This window comes from Pristis pectinata, chromosome 3, assembly GCF_009764475.1.
Source record: "Pristis pectinata isolate sPriPec2 chromosome 3, sPriPec2.1.pri, whole genome shotgun sequence".
NCBI lineage: Eukaryota > Metazoa > Chordata > Chondrichthyes > Rhinopristiformes > Pristidae > Pristis > Pristis pectinata.
The window spans coordinates 140,281,615-140,307,029 of record NC_067407.1 but is presented as its reverse complement, the minus strand read 5'-3'; the positions used below and the strand labels follow the sequence as shown (position 1 = coordinate 140,307,029).

Here is a 25,415-nt window from a genome sequence, read left to right as displayed (position 1 = left end):
AAGAACTGATAAGCGATGTCGATCTGGGTGAGGAGGGGCAAAGAGTGAAATAAATGCTGGAGACTGGGGGATGATAGGTGGAGGCTACACATGATGGGATCTGATAGGAAAGGAAGGTGGCGATTGGAACCAAAAAAGGGAGGAGCGTGGGCAAATGGAGTGAGTGGAGGAGGGGAAAGAAACAGGGTGAGTGGGGGGGTGGTGTCCCTACCTCTGTAAATCTGTACCTCTGGTCCAACAATGGGAGCAGAAGGGGACTCCGACCAACTCACTGACGTGTGCTGAGAAAAAAAGAATGAATTCATATTGGAGAAGGGGAGATGTGACTGTGGATATACTTTGTTCAAACGACTGGTATATTCTGTCTGATCTTACGGCGAAGGAATTCCCTTTTGTCGCGTTTGCCAGTGTTGACATTCTGCTGTGTCTTGACCAGTGGAAGGAATGAGCATCTCCACCAGCTGAGAATGACCATTATACTGTCTCGGTGTTGTGTTCTTGTGTCTGTACTGGCTGTGTCTCTGGAACCGAACTGTGTGACTCAACCGAGAAACGGGTGGTGCATTGTGAACCTGTGTTCATTTCATGATCGGTTTAGTCTAACTTAAATTACAAATGCCTGTTTTCTTCCTTTGCAGTGGTTCGTCCAACAACTCCTCCGACAGAGCCGCCTTCTCCACCCCCACCGCCAACCATCCCACCTGCTCGCGAAGGTGAGCTTTTTACTTTGTCTGCACTGGCAGATCATGCACTTGTATAGACAGAACATTGTGTTTCAATGGAGGCGGGGAATTCTGGATTAAGAACAGAAAGATCCAGAAGAACAGAGCAGGTCGAAGGTACCAGGAAAACAAAAGAGCAGGTTCAAGCTTCAAGGACACAAAGTTGTTAGTAACTTGGAGTACTGTGTTCAGTTCTGGTCGCCTCATTATAGAAAGGATGTGGAAGCTTTAGAGAGGGTGCAGAGGAGATTTACCAGGATGCTGCCTGGATTGGAGAGCATGTCTTATGAGGATAGGTTGAATGAGCTCGGGCTTTTCTCTTTGGACAGAAGGAGGACGAGAGGTGACTTGATAGAGGTGTACAAGATGATAAGAGGCATAAATTGAGTGGACGGTCGGAGACTTTTTCCCAGGGTGACAACGGCTAACATGAAGGGACATAATTTTAAGGTGATTGGAGGAAGGTATAAGGGGGATGTCAGGGGTATTTTTTTTATACAGAGAGTGGTGGGTGCGTGGAATGCACTGCTGGCAGAGGTTGTGGGGGCAGATATATTAGGGACATTTAAGAGACTCTTAGAGAGACACATGAATGATAGAGAAATGGAAGGCTATGTGGGAGGGAAGGGTTAGATAGATCTTAGAGCAGGATAAAATGTCGGCATAACATTGTGGGCTGAAGGGCCTGTACTGTGCTGCAGTGTTCTATGTACTATGTTAACTCTGCTTGGACTTATTTCTGGAGCTTACATCACATAATAGACCAGTCACAATGTTACCCATCATTAAGTTTAGTGCACAGCAATGTAGTGGTGTTACTGACCTAACAACCAGAGTTCTGGACCTTGGATCCAAACACATTAGATTGACTTTGACAAAGCCAGCTGGCAAGTTTAAACTCATAGAGTCATATGAGATACAGCATGGAAGCAGGCCCTTTGAAACAACTGGACTGCCATTAAAAGCAAGTCATGTCCTTCAGGGAAGGAGACTGGCCATCATTGCTCAGTCTAACATTTATGTGCGTCCAGACCCACCAACGTAGTTGATTTTGAACCACATCTTCAATTCAGGAGCAATTGGGAATGGACAGTAAATGCCAGCATTTGTTCTGGCATCCTCATACTATGAATGAATAAAGAAAAACAAACAGTCCAGTGCTTGGGCTGGTGATTGGGGTGGAAAGGTAGTGACAGGATGAAGGACTCATGAGGAGTAATTTCACAATTTGATCAAAAACAAGGATATTTTTTTGACAGAATCTGTGTGGTAAAATATTGCATGTAAACAGTAGGGAGAGATTGACACAATGCTGCAAACTCCCTGTCATCTCAGAAAGTAGGCAGTCCTTATCAGGGTTGGTGTGGGGGGGGCAGTGGTATGGGGGAGATGAAGTGGGTCATTAGAAGAAAAACTGACTCACTAAATTATGGAGAATTTTTAAAAAAATGTAATGATTTGGAAATGCTGCATAGAATTAGGTAAAACTTACAGCAAAAGAACAGGCTAGATTATTTGGTCAATTGGTTTATTATTGTCACTTGTACCAAGGTACAGTGAAAAACTCGTCTTGCATGCCTTTCGTACAGGTGATTTCATTACACAGTGCACTGAAGCAGTACAAGGTAAAACAATGACAGAGAGCAGAATAAAGTGTTACAGTTACAGAGAAAGTGCAGTGCAGACAGGCAATAAGGTGCAAGGCCATAATGAGGTAGATTGTGAGGTCAAGAGTCCATCGCATCATACAAGGTTGACATTGCACGCGTGCATCCTCCCATTCTACCTTCTCCAGTCTCATGGCCTGTTTTCTTCTCTCGCTGGAGTTATTACCTTTCAATGTGTCCATGCTATTTGCTTCAACTATTATTTGTAGTGACAGGTTTCACGTTCTCTTTATTGTCTTTGGAATATTAACCGAGCATCTTAACCAACTGTTTTCAAAGCACGAATCTTTCAATAGAAATATTCCAGTGTATGTGTAAATATGTGCATGTATGGTGAGAGAGAAACAACTTATGTTGATTTTTACCCATATTTCTTTTTATCATCAGTGTGTTTGGGTGCAAAGGCTGACCTGGTGTTCTTGGTTGATGGCTCATGGAGTATTGGGGATGAAAACTTCCACAAGGTTCTGCAGTTCTGTTTCGACACTATTGGGGCCCTTGACGAGATCAGCCCAAATGGGATGCAGGTATGTGTGAGACTTCACTAGTTTGTAAAACAAAGTTGACTTTGTTTCTTATACGGTGAGCTTGGGTCAAATGGTACCACCATTGCTTAACAGATGGAAAACTATGGATGGTAAACCATGGCCTGTACTCACTGGAGTTTAGAAGGATGAGGGAGGATCTCATTAATGCCTACTGAATATTGAAAGGCCTGGATAGAGTGTATGTGGAGAGGATATTTCCAGTAGTGGGAGAGTCTAGGACCAGAGGGTACAGATCCAGAATAAAAAGACATCCCTTTAGAACAGAGATGAAGAGGAATTTCTTTAGCCAGAGGGCAGTGAATCTGTGGAATTTGTTGCCACAGACGGCTGTGAAGGCCAAGTCATTGGGAATGTTTAAAGCGGAGGTTGATAGGTTCTTGATTAGTTAGAGCGTCAAAGGTTATGGGGAGAAGGAAGGAGAATGGGGTTGAGAGTGAAAAATCAATCAGCCATGATGGAATGTTGGAGCAGACTCAATGGGCCAAATGGCCTAATTCTGCTCCTATGTCTTATGGTCTTACAGATTCAAGCCTTAATTCAGGACATGGTTGAAATGTTAGAACCATACAGCACAAAACAGGCCCTTCGGCCCACCATGTTGCCCCATTAGAGATGTTACCCATTGGGTGAGATGTTAATGGGTAAGATATTGGCTGCTATGAATAGATACTTTTGGATGGAGACACAGGGACTGCAGTTGCTGCAGAAAACAAACTGCTGGAGGAACTCAGCAGGTCAGGCAGCAGATGCGGAGACAAAGGGATGGTCGATGATTCGGGTCGAGATCCTGCATCAGGGCTCAGGGGAGACGGCCAACAGCAAGACGTGGGAAGGAGGGGTATGGAAGGGGCTGTCAGGAAATGGGTAGAAGGGAGATGACGAACAGGTGGAGGAGGGAAAGGGGTGGCGTCTGAAGACAGCGGCTGGTGGGTGATAGGTAGACACAAATAGGGAATGAGAGAAAAAAGGGGGCAGATGATACTTCTAGATAGTTAGATACTTCTAGACGCTGTTTGCAAGACTCAGCAATATGACCAGTGACAGGGGAACAAGCTTTCTTCACTTTGACCATTGTGTATATATGCCCACTCCCCACTTCTTAGTCTGTCATTGACACTGGACTCTTTTGTGACTTAAATTCTGTCCTCCAGAATAGGTTCTCTAATCCTTACTTTACTGAAAAAAAATGTCATTCATAAAAAATCTGTTGTGAAAAAATTCGTACGTCATTCAAAATAATCCTTTTTTGTTCATCAGGTTTTTGATCATTTTGCCAAATATCTATTTTAGATTAAGGTCTGTATTTATTCTGGCTATCTTTTAGTTCCTTGATATAGGTGGTGTTTAATTAAAGAAGTGTTTAATAAACACCAGTTGGTTTGTGCAAAATGCCCACCACATATACTCATACAACATCAGTGCAGATCATTATATACAGAAGTCTTTGAGATACTCTGATAGATGTGTTAAAATATTGGTGTAAAACACATTATTTATACTGCATTCCTGACAAATTAAATACTGTTTCTCTTTTTGTGCAGATTTCACTTGTTCAGTTCAGTGATGATGCAAAAGCTGAGTTTAAGCTGGACACTTATCATGATAAAGGAAGGGTTCTTTCTGCTCTTCAGATGATCCAGTACAAAGGAGGAAACACAAAAACAGGTACAAAGGAATGCTGCTCCTTTATTTATTGAAGTGCTTCATGGGTTGCGCACGTGGTGTGAGGTTTGCACAGTTTTTAAGCCTGGGTCATGATTGGAGTGAAGCTCAGCCCGGGGTGGCAATGAGTTCAGAGGATCATCAAGATCCCAGTTTTGTGTCTGATCTCTAAGGTGTGTCCTAGCTCCTTTGATTGCAACCCTTTCTCAAAAATTTCATGGGCTCAAGTCTCCGTCCAGCACAAAATCACACTGATATATCGGCATAGAACAAGAGTGCCTGTTGACTGGACTTAATGGCAAATATATTGTAGATCTAGCTATATTATATACAATAGATATATTGTAGACTGACTTAATGGCTTCATTTGCATTGCCCCCACCTCATGCCTTCCTCCTGCATCAAAAACTGCTTCAAATCGACCTCAAAGGTGGTGCTTTCAGTCACTGCCCTTAATGTTGATTGCAACTTACTGTCCCTGAAGAACAATTGCAATTTGAAGGAATCAGAGGCATGGTGAAGAAACAACTCTTCTGCAGAACAGATTGTCATGATCTGGAATGCACTGCCTGAAAGGAAGGTTGGGATAGAACATAGAACAGTACAGCACAATACAGGCCCTTCGGCCCACAATGTTGTGCCGACCTTTAAATCTCGCCTAAGACTATCTAACCCCTTCCTCCCACGTATCCCTCTATTTTAAATTCCTCCATATGCTTATCTAGCAACCTCTTGAATTTGACCAATGTACCTGCCTCCACCACCGCCCCAGGCAGCGCATTCCATGCCCCAACCACTCTCTGGGTAAAAAAACCTTCCTCTGATAACTCCCTTGCACTTCCCACCCATTACTTTAAAGCCATGCCCTTTTGTATTGAGCATTGGTGCCCTGGGAAAGAGGCGCTGGCTGTCCACTCTATCTACTCCTCTCAGCATTTTGTACACCTCTATCATGTCTCCTCTCATTCTCCTTCTCTCCAAAGAGTAAAGCCCGAGCTCCCTTAGTCTCTCCTCATAATCCATACTCTCTAAACCAGGCAGCATCCTGGTAAATCTCCTCTGCACCCTTTCCAATGCCTCCACATCCTTCCTATAATGAGGTGACCAGAACTGGACACAGTACTCTAAGTAGATTCAATAATTACCTTCAAAAGGGACTGAAAAAAAACATAACTGAATGGGAGAAGAGTAATTGAGTAGAACTAATAGAACAGCTTGTTCAGTACCATCAAAATCCTGATGGGTTGAATGGATTTTTCTTTGTTGTATCGTTCATTTTGTGAAATCATGAACTCGAAGAGAGTTCATGACAACAGGTCCCTCACCCCTCCTCCCATTCTACCAGTCCTACTCTGCATTCTCTCCCATATCTTGACCTCCTTCCTCAAGGTCAGTAGTTGAGCGATAGTAACTATAATCAAGATTTAGCATAAATTTCTTGATTTTTTACACGGAAGTTTCCACCAAAAAAAGTCACAACCCCATAAACTCTTTTATCAGTCATGGTATATAGCAGAGAAAGAGGCTGTTTGGCTCACTATGTCCATGCCTACCATTAGGTACACAATACTAATCTCAATTTCTTTAATGATTTATGTAGGTACATCTCAAGTAGTTCTGTTTCTCCACTTCTTCAATTTGTGGCATTCTGTTTGCACCCTTGACGAAAAGTGAGCTCAACAGTGAGATAATATGAGGACAATTACCCATTATTTCCAATGTTCCACTGGCAAATTACATAAATTTTCCTATCTCAAGGAGTCACAGGGATGTAAGTCTTCATGGTTGTTTGCAACCAGCCATCGAGCTCTCAAGTAATCTGAGTGAAGGCCATTAGCATTTGTGCTCACATATCCTGCCCTTTGTAGTGTGAGTCACCCACATGTTATGTCTGAAAGTTTGTGTTACAGACTTGAAAATCAACTCCCTGTAGGCTTTGAGTTTACTTTCCACATACTGCAAGTGGACAATTTCTACCCTGGGAGCATGGGCCCTATTAAAGGGACTGAGTCTCCAATATAAAGGGAAAATATATATTTTAAAAAAAGTATGAGTTATATCAGAATACACTTTATACAAAATGTCCTACGTTACCATCACATTGAAAATAATGAATCTGTTCTTTTAACTTGTTTTCATCAACAATGAAAACAACATTTTTGTATATTTCAAGATAATCCTCCTTTAAAAGAGACAATTCAAAACAGAGCTTAGTGTCCAAACAAGCATAAGCAAAGACAGAATCTCTTAGTCATTTCCTCTAATGTTTCCAAAGTGAGATCTTATCTATATTTAAAGTTTATTAAATGCTGATTGTTGCAAATGACTGTTTTTCTGGATGAAATCATTGATATCTTTTAAATTATGACGAGATAATTGTAAAGAAGATGTTTCCACTTGCGGAGGAGCCTAAAACTAGGGGATTAAATATAAGATTGTCACTGTTAGATCTAAAAGGTAACTCTGGAACAGTTTATGCATTCAGATACTCAATAATGCAGAAGTTGGTACCGCAAGGAGTGGTTGAAGTAAATATCTTACACATACTTGATGGCAGATACAGAGAAGTGTTTGATGGGTAAAGCACTGGAAGGATATGCTGAAAGAGTGGGGAAAAGGTGAAAAAAGTGTGTGAACCATTCTGGCTGTAACTTGTATGTGATTGTATGTCGTGTAAAACAACATAACTCATTAAAATTTGTTGTTCAATTCCCATGAGTTAGTCAGGATGTTACACTTTCCCAAGGAGTCTTTGAGCATCTCATTGAATCTTTTTGACTACATTTAACTTCTTATTCTGTACAGGTAATATAATTGCACATAAAACATTTATTTAATTATATTAATTAAAACTTTTCTGGTAATCATGATAAATAATATCCCATCAGAGACTCATAGCAACTGTACTAATAACATTGAATATCAGCCCAGAGACCAGGTATTTAGTCAGTTTGTTATTTAACAATTGTAACAGTACTCAGCCAATAACTCCCCAACACTTCACTCAATCTTTCTCTTTGGAATGCTTCTTCTACAAGCTTCCCGTTGGAATAGAGCTAATCTAGAGGACAAATGGGAAACTGTTGAACCTAATTAACCTCCACTCCAAACCAGGGTTTCTCTGACTTCAGTCATTGAACTGCAGCACACAGTTCATGCTTAAGTACATGCATGTCCCATGGCCAAACTGCTAGTCATCATCAGCTTGTTTACTGAAGTTTATGAGAGAATCTAACACTTAACATCTGCTATATAAAGGACCTCTACTAAACCGTTCCTCTTTTACAACACTGCCCCCCACCCCATCGTCAACAGTTCCCAACGAGGCCCTGGAAGACATGGAGCCACCTCTTAGTGAAGGCAAACATCGGTGATGAAGTTCACAGTTGCCTGCAGTGCACCAGTACCGCTTTGGCATTCGAGGGGAAAGACCATTTTTTAAAAAAAAATTATTTACAGCGTGGTAACAGGCCCTTCTGGCCCAACGAGTCTGCGCCACCCATTTTAAACCCAAGTTAACCTACCTGTACGTCTTGAGAATGTGGGAGGAAACCGGAGCACCCGGAGGAAACTCACACAGACACGGGGAGAACGTACAAACTCCTTACAGAGAGCGATGGGAATCGAACCTCGATCGCTGGCGCTGTAATAGTGTCGTGCCCTCCTGCATGCTTTTGCAATATGGACTACCTCAAAGTGAGGTACCACCAATGCTGTCTCCATTAAAACCTCCAAAACCACAAGCAGAACATGCAAACTGATGTCAGCATCTTCTCCCAGGCCAACATCTCCTGCATTGAGGCCCTAATGACACTCAGGTTGCGCTGTTGCACAGGCAATGTCATTTACGTGCTTAACACCAGACTCATAAATTCTACTCCAAACTCTATTGTGGCAAACGATTGCCAGGAGGACAGAGGAACAGATACAATGAGATGCCGAAAGTCTTCTTGAAGTAGTGTAACATCCTCAACAACTCCTGTGATTGCCTGACCCGTGATCACTCAAACTGGAGAAGGGACATTTGAGATTATATCAAGATCCTCAAGTCCATGTTCCTGAACATTGCCTCATCCCTGAAAGTTGCCTCACAGGTGGATAGGGTAGTTAAGAAAGTTTATGGGATGTTAGCTTTCAGAAGTCGAGGGGTTGAGTTTAAGAGCCGCGAGGTAATGAGCAGCTCTATAAAACTCTGGTTAGACCATACTTGGAGTACTGTGTCCAGCTCTGGTCGCCTCATTATAGGAAGGATGTGGAGGCATTGGAAAGGGTGCAGAGGAGATTTACCAGGATGCTGCCTAGTTTAGAGAGTATGGATTATGAGGAGAGACTAAGGGAGCTAGGGCTTTACTCTTTGGAGAGAAGGAGAATGAGAGGAGACATGATAGAGGTGTACAAAATGCTGAGAGGAGTAGATAGAGTGGACAGCCAGCACCTCTTTCCCAGGGCACCAATGCTCAATACAAGAGGGCATGGCTTTAAAGTAATGGGTGGGAAGTTGGAAGGCGGTTTTTTACCCAGAATGCGCTGCCTGGGGTGGTGGTGGAGGCAGGTACATTGGTCAAATTCAAGAGATTACTAGATAAGCATATGGAGGAATTTAAAATAGAGGGATATGTGGGCGGAAGGGGTTAGATAGTCTTAGGCATGGTTTAAAGGTTGGCACAACATTGTGGGCCAAAGGGCCTGTATTGTGCTGTACTGTTCTATGTTCTATGTTCATGTGTTGGGAGCACACAGACACCAAGTATAAATGGTAGAAGGAGCAGTCCACGTTCAAAGCTGCTCACCTGCCTGCCCCATCAGCACCTCCAACCATACCTGCGGGAGAGCTTGTGGGTCGCATCAGGTAATTCAAAGCGGAATGGAAGGAAGTCATCCTGTACCCTCTGGGATTGCCTGAGAAGACTCTGCTTCATTGTGAACCAGATTATCTGTTTTAGCAAAACTAGTTGAGATTTAAATGCCGGCCAAGGCACAAGTCTGAGATCCCCTCATATGAAATAGGAGCATGGGACCTTCTGAATCCAGCTGAGAGTGTAGTCCTCCTTGTGTACTGCACTGAGAATACAGGAAGTCCCCGACTTATGAACGCCCATACTTACGAACCTACCTTCATGGTCGGTTCATAAGCGGGCCTGGCCCCCGATCCTACCACGGTGGCGGTACACCTGCTTTGGCCCAACCCCGGCCCAAATGCGCATGCGCGGCCGTGATTCCCGGCCCAAGTGTGCATGCGTGGCTGTGATCCCCGGCCCAAGTGCGCATGCGCGGACATTGTTCCGAGATACATACAAAATCGGGTTACGAACAGTCTCAAAAACGGAACTCGTTCGTAACCCAGGGACTTCCTGTATAATCCTGAATTGTGCTCGGTTCTCTGAAGTCAGGCCTGGTACACAACCTAACTCAGAGTCAACAGCACTCTGCACTGAGCCATGGCCTGCAGCACAGAAATCTCCTCTCTGACCTCAGCAGGTTTCAAACCTGCTTCTTATGGGGAGAAAATAAATTCTTAACATCAAACTGAAGACTCTGGCAACAATTTCATATAAATTGCCAGAGAAACAAAGGACTGCAGATGCTGGAATCGAGATGAAAGACACGATGATGCTTGAGGAACTCAGCAGGCCAGGCAGCATCCATGGAGAAAAGCAGGCGGTCAACGTTTCGGGTCAGGACCCTTCTTCAGGACTGAAGATAGGGAAAGGGGAAGCCCAATGTATAGGAGGGAAAAGCAGAGCAGTGATAGGTGGACAAAAGAGGGGAGGCGGGGTGGGCGCAGGGTGGTGATAGGTAGATGCAGGTAAGAGATAGTGATGGGCAGGTGTGGGGGAGGAGGGGAGAGCAGATCCACCGGGGGATGAGTCAAAGGTAAGGAGAGAAAAATGTGGGTGGAGAAAAGAGAGAGAGGCATATAAGTTGCCACATTGAGCCAAAGAGGTCCCAGGGATTGATGGCTGGTGAAGAATGTGTATTGGTGTCACAAATAGGTGGCCTTCAGGAGATTAATTACCAGCCAGCTTCCAATGGGACCTTCCATTCCTTTAGCTGCAGTATGAAGCCACGGCTGTGCTAACCAAAAATGAAATGCAGCTGATCCTCTTGCTGCCTGAAATGGTTGCCATCCTCCAGAAACTGGGGTGGTCCTTGCCACATGTTAACGTGAGGTGAAGAATTCTGGTGTGGTGGTGATGGAAGTAGGAGCGGGCAGTGCAGATGGTTCTCATGTGCAATGCATCAAGGAGTGGGTAGGATGGTGACGGTGCAATCCAAACAGCGGAGTGTTAAGCATTATATTTGTGGCTGAGAGAAGCCAAGGAAAAGTTAAATATTCGCTGGAGGGCCATCTTCGGTTTCCTGGTTCTTGCGACTTTTCTGCCCTTTCCAAATAGATCGATCGGAAACAGAGATATCTGGGAGGTTGTCATAAATAACTGAGAGCTTTTTAAATGATCAACCAGTGGGCAAGCTGGGGTTGTCTCTTCCCGGTAATATATGATTCCGCTGGTAACTATATTTAAGATCTTTATTAGTCACATGTACATCGAAACACACAGTGAAGTACATCTTTTGCGTAGAGTGTTCTGGGGACAGCCCGCAAGCGTCACCACGCTTCCGACGCCAACATAGCACGCCCACAACTTCCTAACCAGTACGTCTTTGGAATGTGGGAGGAAACCGGAGCACCCGGAGGAAACCCATGCAGACGCACGGGGAGAACGTACAAACACCTTACAGACAGTGGCCGGAATTGAAACCGGGTCGCTGGCGCTGTAATAACGTTACGCTAACCACTATGGAATGTGTACCTTGATGTGTACCTGATGCAAGGTTTCGACCTGAAACGTCGACAATTCCTGTCCTCCCACAGATGCTGCTCAACCCGCTGAGTTCCTCCAGCAGATTGTTTGTTACTTAAGTCTCTTCTACTTGATGCAGCAAACAGTGCATTATTTTTGTGCAAACCATGGACTAAAAAACAGTCGCCCCCTCACTAACCCATATTAAATCTATTCTTTAACATCTGACCTCAGAGGTGTGCTTGATGCCAACATTGGGTGCAAAGCACAGAGTTTTCCATTCCATAACAAGGGCTCCTATCACATTCAAATGAGACAAAATGCAAATGGAGCCAATGAATATGCCATTGGTTCAGCAAGACACCAATTCAATAGACTCACCTTTTATATTCCAGGTCGAGCTCTCAAATTTATGAATGATCATGTCTTGGTTCATTCAAACGGTATGAGGAAGAGTGTACCCAAGGTGCTCGTGGTGGTGACTGATGGACGTTCACAGGATGAGGTTAAGAAACCTGCACTTGTGCTCCAAGAAGCCGGTGAGTGTATTAGTGACTTTTTATGACCATCATTTATTTTTTTTTTATTTGACTCTGTTGTTGCTAAATTTGAATGTTTCTGTCTCAGTGGAAAGTTTTCTTCCACACCTGGAATGTCCAAATAGTTTAGAACACAGAACAGTACAGCACAGTACAGGCCCTTTGGCCCACAATGTTGAGCCGAACTATATGTACACCTCCTCCATGATCAATCTGACCCTTCCCTCTTGCACAGCCCATAACCTTCCATTTTTCTTACATCAATATCCCTATCTAACACCTCCTCCATGATCAATCTGACCCTTCCCTCCTGCACAGCCCATAACCCTCCATTTTTCTTACATCAATATCCCTATCTAACACCTCCTCCATGATCAATCTGACCCTTCCCTCCTGCACAGCCCATAACCCTCCATTTTCCTTACATCAATATCCCTATCTAACACCTCCTCCATGATCAATCTGACCCTTCCCTCCTGCACAGCCCATAACCCTCCATTTTTCTTACATCAATATCCCTATCTAACACCTCCTCCATGATCAATCTGACCCTTCCCTCCTGCACAGCCCATAACCCTCCATTTTCCTTACATCAATATCCCTATCTAACACCTCCTCCATGATCAATCTGACCCTTCCCTCCTGCACAGCCCATAACCTTCCATTTTTCTTACATCAATATCCCTATCTAACAGCCTTTTAAATGTCCCTTTTGAAACATCTAAGTCCTGGAACATCAAGCAGCTAATCCTACCCTTGAGACAACCAAGTCTTTGTAATGGCCACAACATCATAATTCCATGTATTGATCCATACTCTGAGTTTATCACTCTTATTCCTAATACTGCTCGCATTAAAGACATTTCAACCCATCCAACTGACTGCGTTTATGACCTAGCCACTGTCTATCCTTCCTCATAGTCTCTCTACATAATGCATCTACCTTTACACCAACTGCTCCATCATCTGACCTATCACTCTGGTTTCCATACCCCTGCCAACCTGATTTAAATCCTCCCCAACAGCTCTAGAAAACCTGCCCGCAAGGACATTGGTCCCTCTTGAGTTCAGGTGCAACCCATCCCTTTTGTACAGGTCGTACCTTCCCCAGAAGAGATCCTGTCAAGAGATCCAAGAGATTGTCGTGAATGTTTTAGGAAGTGAGATATTCAGTTCTTTATTGTTCTTCCTGTGACCGTGTGGGTTTTCTCTGGGTGCTCCTGTTTTCTGCCAGATCCAAAAGATGTGATGATAGGTTAATTGGCCACTGTACATTACCCCTAGTGTTGGAATCAACAGGGTGTTGATGAGCCTGTGAGAGAGAATACGTTGCAGGAGTCAGGGGAAACGGGACTGACGGGATTACTGGGCATGGATCTGATGGGCCAAAATGTCTCCTCCTGTATCATAATATGTATGTTAAAATTTATTGACCAAAATTATTGCTCTAGAAACATGAGTGAAATGTTATCCCCCATCCTCCCTTTCACAGCTATTGGGATTGATTATACTCTGGCAAAGTTCCTAGTCAGTGACTGTTGATTATCAGTCCATAGATCGTCCTCTGTAACCACAACAGTGAAAGCAAACACTTTTACTGATGGGGCCACATAGACATTGTTTGTAGCTCAGGTCATTCCCACTTCATGCATTCTTGAACAAGAGATAACCATTTATCTTCATGGGAGGTCTGTGCACTAATTTTTATCACAAAACCTACTTCTGAGCTCCCACACAAAAAGTTATAGTTGGGAATTAGAATGTCTGTTTTCCTAAGTTATTCAATCCTACTTCTATGCATTGAATTATCATTCATATGAATCAGCAAGCTGACCATAGCTAATGGATTTAAATGCTGAAGCATTCTTGGCAATGGATACCAAATAACTGCATGAGTAAGATGAGTCAAATTTAAACCCAGTCTCCTGGCAAGTCATTCACAAACACATCTTGACCCACTGATTACTCTCAGATGATGGTGTGTATTAAGCTGGAGGTGTGAAGAGGGCAGATGCAGTGTGATAAATAATTGAGGGTCAGATTGCATACTGATAAATGAACCATGTGAGTCATAACTTGTAAATTCAATTATATTTACATGCAATTGAGTATTACACAGTTTCATGCTGCTTGAATCATGACTATTGTAATGTTTAATTCTGGTTCCAAGGTATGCTTCTCTGCCTATTTTTGTCCACGCTGTCTTGGAAGACTGACCATGGTCTTTTGGACTTTCCATCTAGCTTCGTCACCCTGGACTCTACATAGAGCTGCAAATATTTAACTACAATTAAATTATGACTATGGGAGGGACACATCAGCCACCACCAACATTCCCCTAGTGTCAGAGATTCATGGGTGTAAGAGGTCAATGGTAAATCCATTTATACTCAGGGATGCATACAGTTTCCCCCAGTCACCACATTTTCTGCAGTGTAAGAGCTCCTTTAATGTGTGATCCCGCATTACTGGCCGAGTCGAACAATTTGCAGTAACGGTTCCAGTGAGTACAATCTGGATATGACCCACGCTGGATCTCATGACTTTCTTAACATTTCAGGTTACATGTATTTGAGGAATTTGAGACGAGCCACATGGTAACTGTAGCAGGATTGGGTGGAACGTTTAGCTGGAGATTCACTGTTTACCAGGATCTCTATCACTGAGAAAATTCTTTGCTGCATGTTTAGATCTAAACCATAGAACCATACAGCACAAAACAGGCCCTTCGGCCCACCATGTTGTGCCGTCCATCAAACCACCCTCACACTATCTAAACCTTTCCTCCCGCATATCCCTCTATCCCACATTCCTCCATGTGCCTATCCAACAAACTCTTGAACCTATCCAATGTATCTGCCTCCACCACCACCCCAGGCAGTACATTCCATGCGCCAACCACTCTCTGGGTGAAAAACCTCCCCCTGACATCTCCCCTGAACCTCCCACCCATAACCTTAAAGCCATGCCCTCTCGCCTTGAGCATTGGTGCCCTGGGAAGGAGGCGCTGGCTGTCTACTCTATCTATTCCTCTCAATATTTTATATACCTCTATCATGTCTTCCCTCATCCTCCTCCTTTCCAGTAAATAAAGCCCTAGCACCTTAAGCCTCTCCTCATATTCCATACACTCTAATCCAGGCAGCATCCTGGTAAATCTCCTCTGCACCCTCTCCAACGCCTCCACATCCTTCCTATAATGTGGTGACCAGAACTGAACACAGTACTCTAAGTGTGGTCTAACTAGAGTTTTGTAAAGCTGCATCATCTGTCATAGACTAATTTGTAAAGATTTATTGTACAGATTAATCAATAATTCATTACAGTCGTAGTACCAGTCTGCCACCATGTTGCAATGCACACTGTTTGGAATGTGTTTTGTTACGCAGCATGTTCCTCGTTGAGGATCAATGATAAGCGCTGGCAGTCTTTTAAACTGGAGAGATAAAGTCATAGAGTAATACAGCACGGGAACAGGCCCTTCAGCCCAATTCATCCATGCTGACCAAGATGCCCATTTGCCTACGTTTAGCCCATGTCCCTCTAAACCTTTCCTATGATATTGCCTTTTCCATGCAGGTTACAGTGTGTTTGTCGTGGGGGTTGCTGACATCGACATCATTGAGTTGAAAAACATTGGCAGCAAACCCAGTGAAAGGCATCTCTTCTTTGTGGATGATTTCGATGCCTTTGAAAAGATTCAGGATCAGCTCATCACTTTCCTTTGTGAAACAGCTACTTCAAGTGAGTTACTTTCCTTCATATCTTACTAATTAACTGAAATGTTCACGGCTTCCTTCGAAAAATAGATTGTCCTATGCAGCAAGTTTCTCAAATGCCATGTTGCAGAAGTCCACTAACAATTCTAGATAATTGACTGAGCTACCAGAGGGGGGCAAGCACCAGTAGGACTATAACCCACTGTGAATTCATGCCGCAAGTAGAGAAATAGTGGCACAAAATCCACTTTTATCAGTTGCAATAATGTGAGCAACACTTAAACCTCAGTGTGATTAGGGGAAGGTACCAAACATGGTCTTCCTTATCTTGTTTCAGGCAGTTCTGTGTAGATTTGGTGTATAGCTATGAACCAGGCACAATGAAATGGCACTATAAAGAAAATAACTCTCCCTTTCCCAGACACTGAATATAAGAAGAAAACTTCACCCATCCAAACTCAAGTTAACTGCAGATGCTGGAAATATGAAATAGAAACAGAAAGTACTGGAGATACTCAGCAGGTCAGGCAGCATCTGTGGAGAGAGAAGCAGAATTAACATTTCAGGTCAATGACCCTATTCAGAATTGGGAAATCTGAGAAAAGAAGCAAGGTCTGGCAGCTAAGATAGATTTAGCAGGTTGGTGAGGACAAAGGGACTCTCTAAAAGGATGGAGACAAGAATCCAGATGACACAGACAATGCTGGTACCATGTAAGTGAGGGTGAAGTTTTACCCATGATGTGAAGGTGGTTATCATGTTGCACTTTTAGAGAAATACGCACATTTTTCCTATTAATGTCTGTTTCCTTGTGTCATTGCAGCTTGCCCGCTGATTTATCTCAATGGATTCACAACACCAGGTAAGGGATACATAGGTGTTGTTTCTGTTCTTTCACTGAAACTGCCATTATCAAGAAGAAATGTGATCTAGTAGCAGAATGTAGCTTTCATAACTTGGGTAAATTTTTTTTTAGATAATATATTCCTTTAAATTAAAGCCTTGTAAGGCTGTCATCAGAAGCAATCTTTCTGCTGCATGTGTGAACTACTCATCGCCAGTTTGTTTCTGCAGGCTCCCTCTCCCTGCTCTCATTTCTTTCTCTTTCTTAGTCTTTCTCATCATCTGTGTTTATCATTTTCTACCTGTCTCTGACCCTCTTACCCACCAATGGAAAAGTTGCGGAAGAAGTGGGAGCAATTCCGAGGCAAGGTCTGGCAGCTAAGATGGATTTAGCTCCCTTACTGGGGAGGAAAGAGCTGGATATTCCTAATGGAGTAAGTCAAGTAGCACATCTGCCAACTTGGAGCGTCTGGGCACTGAGCTGCTCAACCAAGATGATTTGAATACTTTGCCATTTTATAATACTGTACAGTGTTTACATTGTATAGGAGAATGGATGTCTAATAGATAGCTTTGCGTGTTATTCTTTTGAAGGTTACAGAATGCTGGAGGTATTCAATATGACAGTGAAGAACGCCGCATCTCTTGCTGGAGTGTCAATGGAACCTGGGTCTTTCAATAGCTTTACAGCTTACAATATTCATAAAGATGCAAACCTCCAACAACCCACTGTGTAAGTTATCAGTGCTCACAGCTTTGTTACACTATGTCCAGAGAGAACCTCTCTCTGAATCTATCCCTGTTGGCTATCGTTTGATGATAAAACTTGGAATTGGAGTTGGTTAGAATTAGTTTATTATTGTCACTGTGAAAAATTTGATGTATACCGTTCATACAGATCAATTCATTAGACAGTACATTGAGGTAGTAAAAGGTAAAACAATACAGAATGCAGAATAAAGTGTTACAGCAACAGAGAAAATGCAGTGCAGGTAGACAATAAGGTGCAAACTCATAATGAGGTAGATTGTGAGGTCAAGAGTCCATTTTGTTGTACTAGGGGACCGTTCAATAGTCTTATAACAGCGGGATAGAAACTCCTGTCTCTGCATCTGAAAGTTGTGGATTCAGGAGCCATTCCTTGAAACATAAGCAGCATGCTATTGACAAAGCTAAGTGATTCAACTACCGATGGAATAGTTTGAATCTCTTCTCTCCTGCACATTCAGATATGAATGGTGGTGCACAGTCAAGTCACTACTTGGAGATGGAGGTTCTTGAGTTTCTTTCCCCAACAGTGGTGTAGGCCAGCGCGTGAATGCAAAAGCAAAGAGATCTGTAGTCATTATCAATTAATAGTCTGAAAGATTCATCTGAGCCTCTCCTGAGGTTCTTACAATGACCACAATATTCTTCAGCCAGTTTAGACCTGGCATTATCCCAGCTTGTGCTTCACAACAAACAAAGCCTCTCATCAAGTCGATTCAAACAAGCTACAAGACAAACATCTGACTGGCAATGTGCCTCTTCCAGATAAATCAGGACAAATGTAAGGGAATGACCACTCCAAAAACCAGAGCAATTACTGTCTTCCCTCTTATATTTAACAGAGTTTCCATCATTGAATTCCCAACAAACATTTGGTGATCACCATTGAGCAAAAAATTAACTGGACCATCCATTTAAATACTGTGGTATTAAAGGCAGGTCAGATTCTGCTCATTTACTGGCTCTGCAAAGTCCTTCCGTTGCCTGCGAAGCTTTGGCTAGGAGTGCAATGGAGTTTTCTCTGCTTGCCTGGATGAGTGTGAATCCAGTAACACTCAGCACCACCCAGGATAAAATAACTTGTTTGACTGGCACCCACCCATCACCATAACAATTCACCAACTCCACGAATGGCCCACGGTTAGTGAAATCTATACGAACTACAGGTTTAATATAGCAACTCACCAATACTTCTGCAAATATTTTACCTCTACTGTCCAGTAGGACCAAGGTAGCCAGAATATGGAAATGCAACCAACTGCAGGTACCTCATAAATCACAAACCATTCCGACTTGAAAATATATTGTCAATTCTTCAGTGAAACTGGCCCAGAGGCCTGTAATTCCTTACCCAATGGCACTTTAGACATGCCTTTATTTTTAGGACAGCAGTGATTCAGAAAGTTGGTTCATTGCCACTTTCTAAACTGCAGAAGGTTAATACGATTTAAAGGCTGCCCTTGCCAGTACAGTCCTCACCCCACCAATGTAAAATAAGATGCCATCTTTCAAATGTAGTTAAACTGAAGTCCCTCTGCCTTGTAAAGAATCCCATAATCTTACTTGAAGTGATGAATTTTTTTTTTCCCAGTACTCTGTTCAATATTTATCCTTCCACCAACAGATACTATGGGCAGTTTCTTGATGTTGGACCCAGATACTTGTTTTGCTTAAATTAGCTGTTCTGTTTCCTGCATTACAACATTAACACTTCAATGAAAGTACTTTGTGACTGCTCTAATACATAAACTGATCCACAAAGTACAAGATCCTCTTTTACTTTACATAATATTTAAGGTACAGAGATAAATCATTCAGCTTAACAGATCCCAATCAGTTGCTAGAGCCCTCACCTTTGCACGACAAGACAGGATTCAAGGACAATATCTACAATCCAGCCCTCGGAAAGGATCCCAGAGAGGCTGGTTGTTTGCAGACTTAACCCTTAGAATATAACGTAAAACCACCAGTTTGTTTCTTGAAAATATTTTAAATAATTCTATTTGAAGATGCCCAGTTTTGTGGACAGTATTCCTCTGTTAACCAACTGAGCTCAGAACAAATTGACCAATCATTACTATTGTTGATCCTTGTGGAATATTGTCATCCTTGAATTGTTTACACGATTATCTTTGAAAACGGTCACTGCACTTTTAAAAGACAAATCAGTAATAAGTATATTTTGAGGTTGCTCAATGTTTTCTCCCCACAGCTTATCCCTTGCCTCCCACCCCATTCATTTGACTTCAACCTCTTGCAGCATCACTGGGTCACACGGTGCCTTTAGACACCCAGGCGATATTAAGAATTTTAGTATTAGACTTCCTTTTCTGTCCTATAGAACTCTTTGATCAATCGAATAGAGATGAATTTACTTAAAATTTGCACTAGTATCGGGATGTTTATTCTTGTACTCTTTATTATGATGCAGAAACACAGAAGAGATTCACCAAGATGTTGCCTGGTATGGAGGTCTGTAGTTACAGGGAGAGATTGGATAGGCTGGGTTTGTTCTCACCGGAACGTAGATGCTGAGGGGTGAATCTATAGAGGTTTATGATATTATGAGGAGCAAAGATATGATTTTTTTCCCAGGATATGGGAGTCTAGAACTAGAGGGCACAAGATTGGAGGTGAGAGGGGAGAAATTTAAAGGAGATCTGAGGGGTTGGTTTTTCACACAGAGGGTGGTGATTATCTGGAACGAGCTGCCAGAGGAGGTAGTGGAGACAGATACAATTCCAAAGTTTAAAGACCATACGGACCATTAGGAAATGATACTGGTGGGCACACAAGAGTAAAATATACACTCACTTAGCTAATTGCCTGAAGGAAGTTTCTTTTCTGATTTATTTCGACAGCAAGACATGTTCTCATTTCCGATGACTGATTTTATTTCTATACGATGATTCAATTAAGCTTATGTAATAAGCATATATCAGAATGGGTCTTCTCAAAAGTAGTTGGGAGAGTTTGTAGTTTCAAGGTGGTTTTTCCACTCACCACAGTTTATTGTCTGAAACAATGAAGAAAGGGAAAACTAGTGTGGAGGTTCATATCCTACCCTACCACTGAATTGATGGACTTTCTATATATCAGTAAGAACTGGAAGAGAATGAGAGCGGATCTCATGGAAATGCATAAAATGATTTGACAAGACTAGATTTCTGGAATGCAATCCACACCAGAAACTTTCATTTTCGACTCTTTATTTAGGCAATGCTTCATATCCAAGAAAAAAGAGTTCAGGATATTGATTCTATATAGACTCACTGGAAAGGATACAGGAAAAATTTACTGGAGTTATATCAGGGAAGAGGGATTTCTATTTGGAAAGTGATGGCAAGGTATACACATGACTGGATTAGTATTCAGGTGTCTGGACTGTTGATATGGAGATCTTAGTTTGTGTCCTGCCAGGGATTTGTCTAGTAATGAAATGTAGAACATAGGACATAGAACGGTACAGCACAGAACAGGTTCTTCGGCCCACAATGTTGTGCCGACATAGCTAATCCCTCCTACCTACAGAATGCCCATATCCCTCTATTTTCCTCTCATTCATATGCCCATCTAAGCCCCTCTTAAAAGCCCCCAATAAACTTGCGTCCACCACCCTATGTGTTCCAAGCATCCACCACTCTCTCAGTAAAAAACATACCCCTCACATCTGTTCTGAACCTACCCTCTCTCACCTTAAATACATGCCCTCTGGTATTGGATCGCTCAATAATGGGAAAAAGATATTGCTTGTCCACCTGATCTATGCCCCTCATAATTTTATACACTTCCAACAGATCACCCCTCAGCCTCCACCGCTCCAGAGAAAAGAGCCCAACTTTGTCCAGCCTCTCCTGATAGCACATGCCCTCTAATCCAGGCAGCATCCTCGTAAACCTCCTCTGCACCCTCTCTAAAGCCTCGACATCCTTCCTGTAGTGAGGTCACCATAATTGCACGCAATACTCTAAATGCAGCCGAACCAGAGTTCTATAGAGATGCATCATGTAACTTTGAATTTGGAAAACAACGAAGAGTATCAGTGACAGTGAAGGTATTGGGTATTGTAAAGTTGGGTCACTGATGTCTGTAAGGGAAGAAAGTCTGCCAGTCTTGTGTTATTATGTAGTTATAATAAAGAACTACAGTTCCCAGTAGGCAATGCACGGGGTCACATGGGAGAACAGAAAGTGGCTGTAAAAAGAGAGGGAAAGCAAACAGTCTGGTGTTGGTTAATAAAAATGTTCAGATGTTAAACCCACGCGAAGTTTAACTCTTGATGAAGAACAAACAGAACAAGTCTAACCTCGTACGTTGATCTCTAAACCACCGAAACGGCTGACTCATACCTCGCCTCCAAACTGACCCAGCAAGCCACAGAAGATAGGGGATGTGGTGTTGATAGTAATTAGGGATGGATATTTGATGAAAGCTTTGCCAATCATATATACTGTACGTCTCTTCAATGAATTTAAAAGGTAGTCATGTGAGAGACTGGAGAAGCTATATTATCCCCAGAGGAGAAAATGTAAATAGTAGATGTGACAGAGGTGCTGAAAATCATGAGGCTTTTGATGAGTAAACAAGGAGAAGCTGTTTAACTCTTTGTAGTGTCTTCACCAACAAAGGAGGATTCAGGTAAAAAGAATTTGAGTAATTTGTTTTTTGTAATCTGGGTTGTAACCTGAAAGGACAGTGGAAGCAGATGAAGTAGGAACTTTCCGGAGAGCACTGGCGATATAATTCAAAAGGGAAAAAAACCTTACTTGATGAAAGCAGGGAGTCGGGATTAATTGAAATCTCTTTAAGAGTACTGGCACAAACACTATAAGTGAAATGATCTTTCCAATATTTCTGTCTCTTATAGGAGCTTGACATTATTACATACAAGTCTGATTCGGATAGCTTAATCAAATAGCTTTGTTGAGGATGACATGATATCTCTTACACATATTATCAACACTCTCACATATCACCACCCAGCATTAAAACCCCCAATTTAATTGACATTTGCTGTGTACGAACATTGCTCAGATAGTCAGTTTGGGTCAAATGTAACATTTTCGGGTTGAGATCACCTCTTGCTCTGATGCAACTCACCCGCCTCTGTCTATGTACCTCATGCTCTTTATCTTCATGGTCTATTTCTGTGGGTCCATGATCACCCAGATGGTCAATTCCTGACAGGCCACTTTGGTTGTGCTCTCCTGGTATATTAATTACTGGAGATGCTATGTGTCCCATGGTCCTTTCTTGTTATCTAGTCAACAGACCTGAACTGGTAGCTTCTGTGAAAAGTTTTGTCTTTGATAAATTCATAGCATTATTGGGAAACTGTTCCCTTGTGCATTGCAAACTGTCTTGCAAGCAGGTACCACAATCTTCCTGAGCTGTACAGATTTGGACAGATCTCATTTCTCCATTTGTATCCAGGAGAATAATTCCACATCTGACAATATTTGTATTAAATCGATCAAACAATACATAAAAAAGGATTTGGACTTTCTTGGAGGAAAAAATGAAATTTCCTTGAGATACTTTACTCTTTGATGACTAGTAGCAGAAGCCAGATGTCGGTTGTTAGCTGTGGGAAGCAGCAGATCACAGTTGAAAGGAGTAATGGGAGGATGGGTGAATATCAAGAGTTTTCATGGGATTCAGCCCATCAGATTTCTTTCTTGCTTGATTATCAATAGGTATGATTCTAGTTACGCAGAAGTAAATCTAAAAGAGTGAGGTAAACTTCAAGAAAAGATAACTAAACACTGCCAGCACATCCTTCCTGCCTGGGTCAAATTCCATTTACTTTCCGAATTGCCAGCACGTCCTTCCTTAGATACGGGGCCCAAAACTGCTTACAATACTCCAAATGTCGTCTGACAACACCTGGGAAGCTCCGGTCTGTACCGCGATTCCAGGATCCTCTTCCCCAAAATCCCAAGGAAAGATCAGACTTTCATCTCTAGGACTGTGCTAGATTATCTTATAATGGTACGGAGCCGAGAAGGAACAAAGCCCTGTCCAGTTGTAGCAAGCTTTTTCCACTTTGGTACCACATTTCTCTTGCAATTAATCATTTCGAAGCAAATTGATCCTTTGAAAAAAAAATGCTGGAAAGTGGTTAATGTCGGGAATGGCGCAAGGCCATACTTGGGTGGAATAATCTGCTTCTGATTATGAACTGCAGTTGTGCTGTAGCTTTGTGTAAACAAGGTTACTGAAAGGAAAGTAGAGGAACTGTCTCTGAACAATTTGTTTCTAAACTTAGGTGTGGATTCATTTGTTTAAAATTGGACTGTTGGTACACAGTGGGTACAATTTCAACTAAATACAACATGAGCAGAGTCCAAACACTGGTATTTGGATATTAAGATAAGATCTCTTTATTAGTCACATGTACATTGAAGCACATGGTGAAATACATCTTTTTGCGTAGAGTGTTCTGAGGGCAGCCCGCAAGTGTCGCCACGCTTCCGGCGCCAACACAGCACACAAACAACTTCCTAACCCGTACATCTTTGGAATTAGGGAAATTTGGCAAAATTGGCAGAAGAGCTGCTGTTTAGTATTTGAAAAAAGGGTTAACTTTAAAAGCTGTTCATGGAGTACTCACAGTATTTTACATTTTGTAGATTGGAACAGTACTTAATTGGGGAATTTGGTCAGAGTAGTGATGCTGTCTAACTTAAACCTCTCGCTTAACTTGGGAAGGTAAACTATATAAAGAAAATAAGAGAGGCGGGTAGCTCAATCAGGCAACGTCTGTTGTTTCTAAAGGAGAATAAAGGTTTCTTACAACAAACCGTCTTCTAGAGAAACTCAGCGGGTTGAGCAGCATTGGGGGTGGGGGGGGGGGGATGAATTTGTCGACTTTTGATGCATCCTCCAGATGCAGGGTTTCGACCCAAAGTATCAACAATTCCTTCCCCCCGCAGATCCTGCTCGACCCACTGAGTTCCTCCAGCAGATTGTTTTGTTGCTCCTGATTCCAGCATCTGTAGTCTCTGGTATCTCCAGTGTTTCTTACATCATTGAGGGACAGCTGAAGTGTTTGCTTGCAATGCTAGCAAGCAGAGTCACAAGATGGTTACAGTACTGTAATTGATAATGGCTTCACAAGAGCACAAGTAAATAGGAGCAGGAGTTGGCCATCAGGCCCCTCAAGCCTGCCCCGCCATTCAATTCAATGGCTGATCTTTGCTGGCCTCAACAACTCTTGAGTGCTATTTCCCCATAACCCTCATTCCGCAATCTTTCAAATATTTATCTGTCTCTTGAGTGAGACCAGCAAACCAGCTGTTTTAATTCCCCCACTCGCTCTCCATGGACATACAACTTCTTTCCTTTCAGATGTTTATCCCTTCTGAATGCTACGGTTGAGTCTGCATCTGATACGGCCACTAACAGTGTGTTCTCCGCTCCAAACATTCACTGTGTGAAGATTTTTTTTCCTCATATTACTTTTGTTTCTTTTGCCAACCACCTTCTTCTAGTTCTTCATCACTTCACCTTCAGGAACAGTTTCTATCTACTTTATCTGACCCTTCCCGATTTAAATACGCCAGCCAGATCAATTCACTATTTCGAGGAGATTCCGTAGTCTATCCGCACATATAGAAAAAAAATGCAGGATTTACGTTATAGAAAATACGCAATTACAGTGGAGAAGGTGCAGAGATTTACAAAGGTCTTGCAAAGATTGGAAACTTTTAGCTAAAACAAGGGATTGGCAAAGTGAACATTATTTTCTTTGGAACAGAGGAGGCTGAGGGAAGACTTAATCGACTTGTCTCAACTTAGAGGAGCCTTGATAGAGTAAACAGGAAATATATATTTCCCTTAGCAGAAGGGTCAAACAACTAGGGGGCACCGATCCAAAGTGTTTGGAAGAAGGATTAGAGTGAAGAATGATGTTTTCACCCAGAGGTTGATGAGGTCTGGAACTCATTGCCTGAAAGAGTGGGAGAGGCAATGTTATGTTTAAACAATACGTGGGTGTACTTGAAGAGCCCATAGCCTGCGGGGCTTTGGTTCTAGTGCTGGTGGTGGGATTAGGTTAGAGATCTCTTTTTCAGACATGATGGGCTGAATGGCCTCCAACTATGTTGTAATTTTTCAGTGATTTCAATGTACTGTTTATTGCT

General features: G+C 42.5%; 1 protein-coding gene across 6 annotated transcripts in view; it reads left to right on the top strand.

The window, feature by feature from the left end:
- LOC127568808 (collagen alpha-1(XII) chain-like) overlaps positions 1 to 25,415 on the top strand; it is a 275,536-nt gene that overhangs the window by 178,100 nt on the left and 72,021 nt on the right. For all 6 annotated transcript variants that reach the window (XM_052012994.1, XM_052012992.1, XM_052012989.1 and 3 more), the window contains 7 exons: positions 639 to 713; positions 2,777 to 2,916; positions 4,479 to 4,602; positions 11,798 to 11,941; positions 15,521 to 15,685; positions 16,484 to 16,522; positions 17,098 to 17,236. In XM_052012994.1, coding sequence (XP_051868954.1) covers positions 639 to 713; positions 2,777 to 2,916; positions 4,479 to 4,602; positions 11,798 to 11,941; positions 15,521 to 15,685; positions 16,484 to 16,522; positions 17,098 to 17,236 — 826 coding nt within the window. The remainder of the gene's footprint in view (positions 1 to 638; positions 714 to 2,776; positions 2,917 to 4,478; positions 4,603 to 11,797; positions 11,942 to 15,520; positions 15,686 to 16,483; positions 16,523 to 17,097; positions 17,237 to 25,415) is intronic.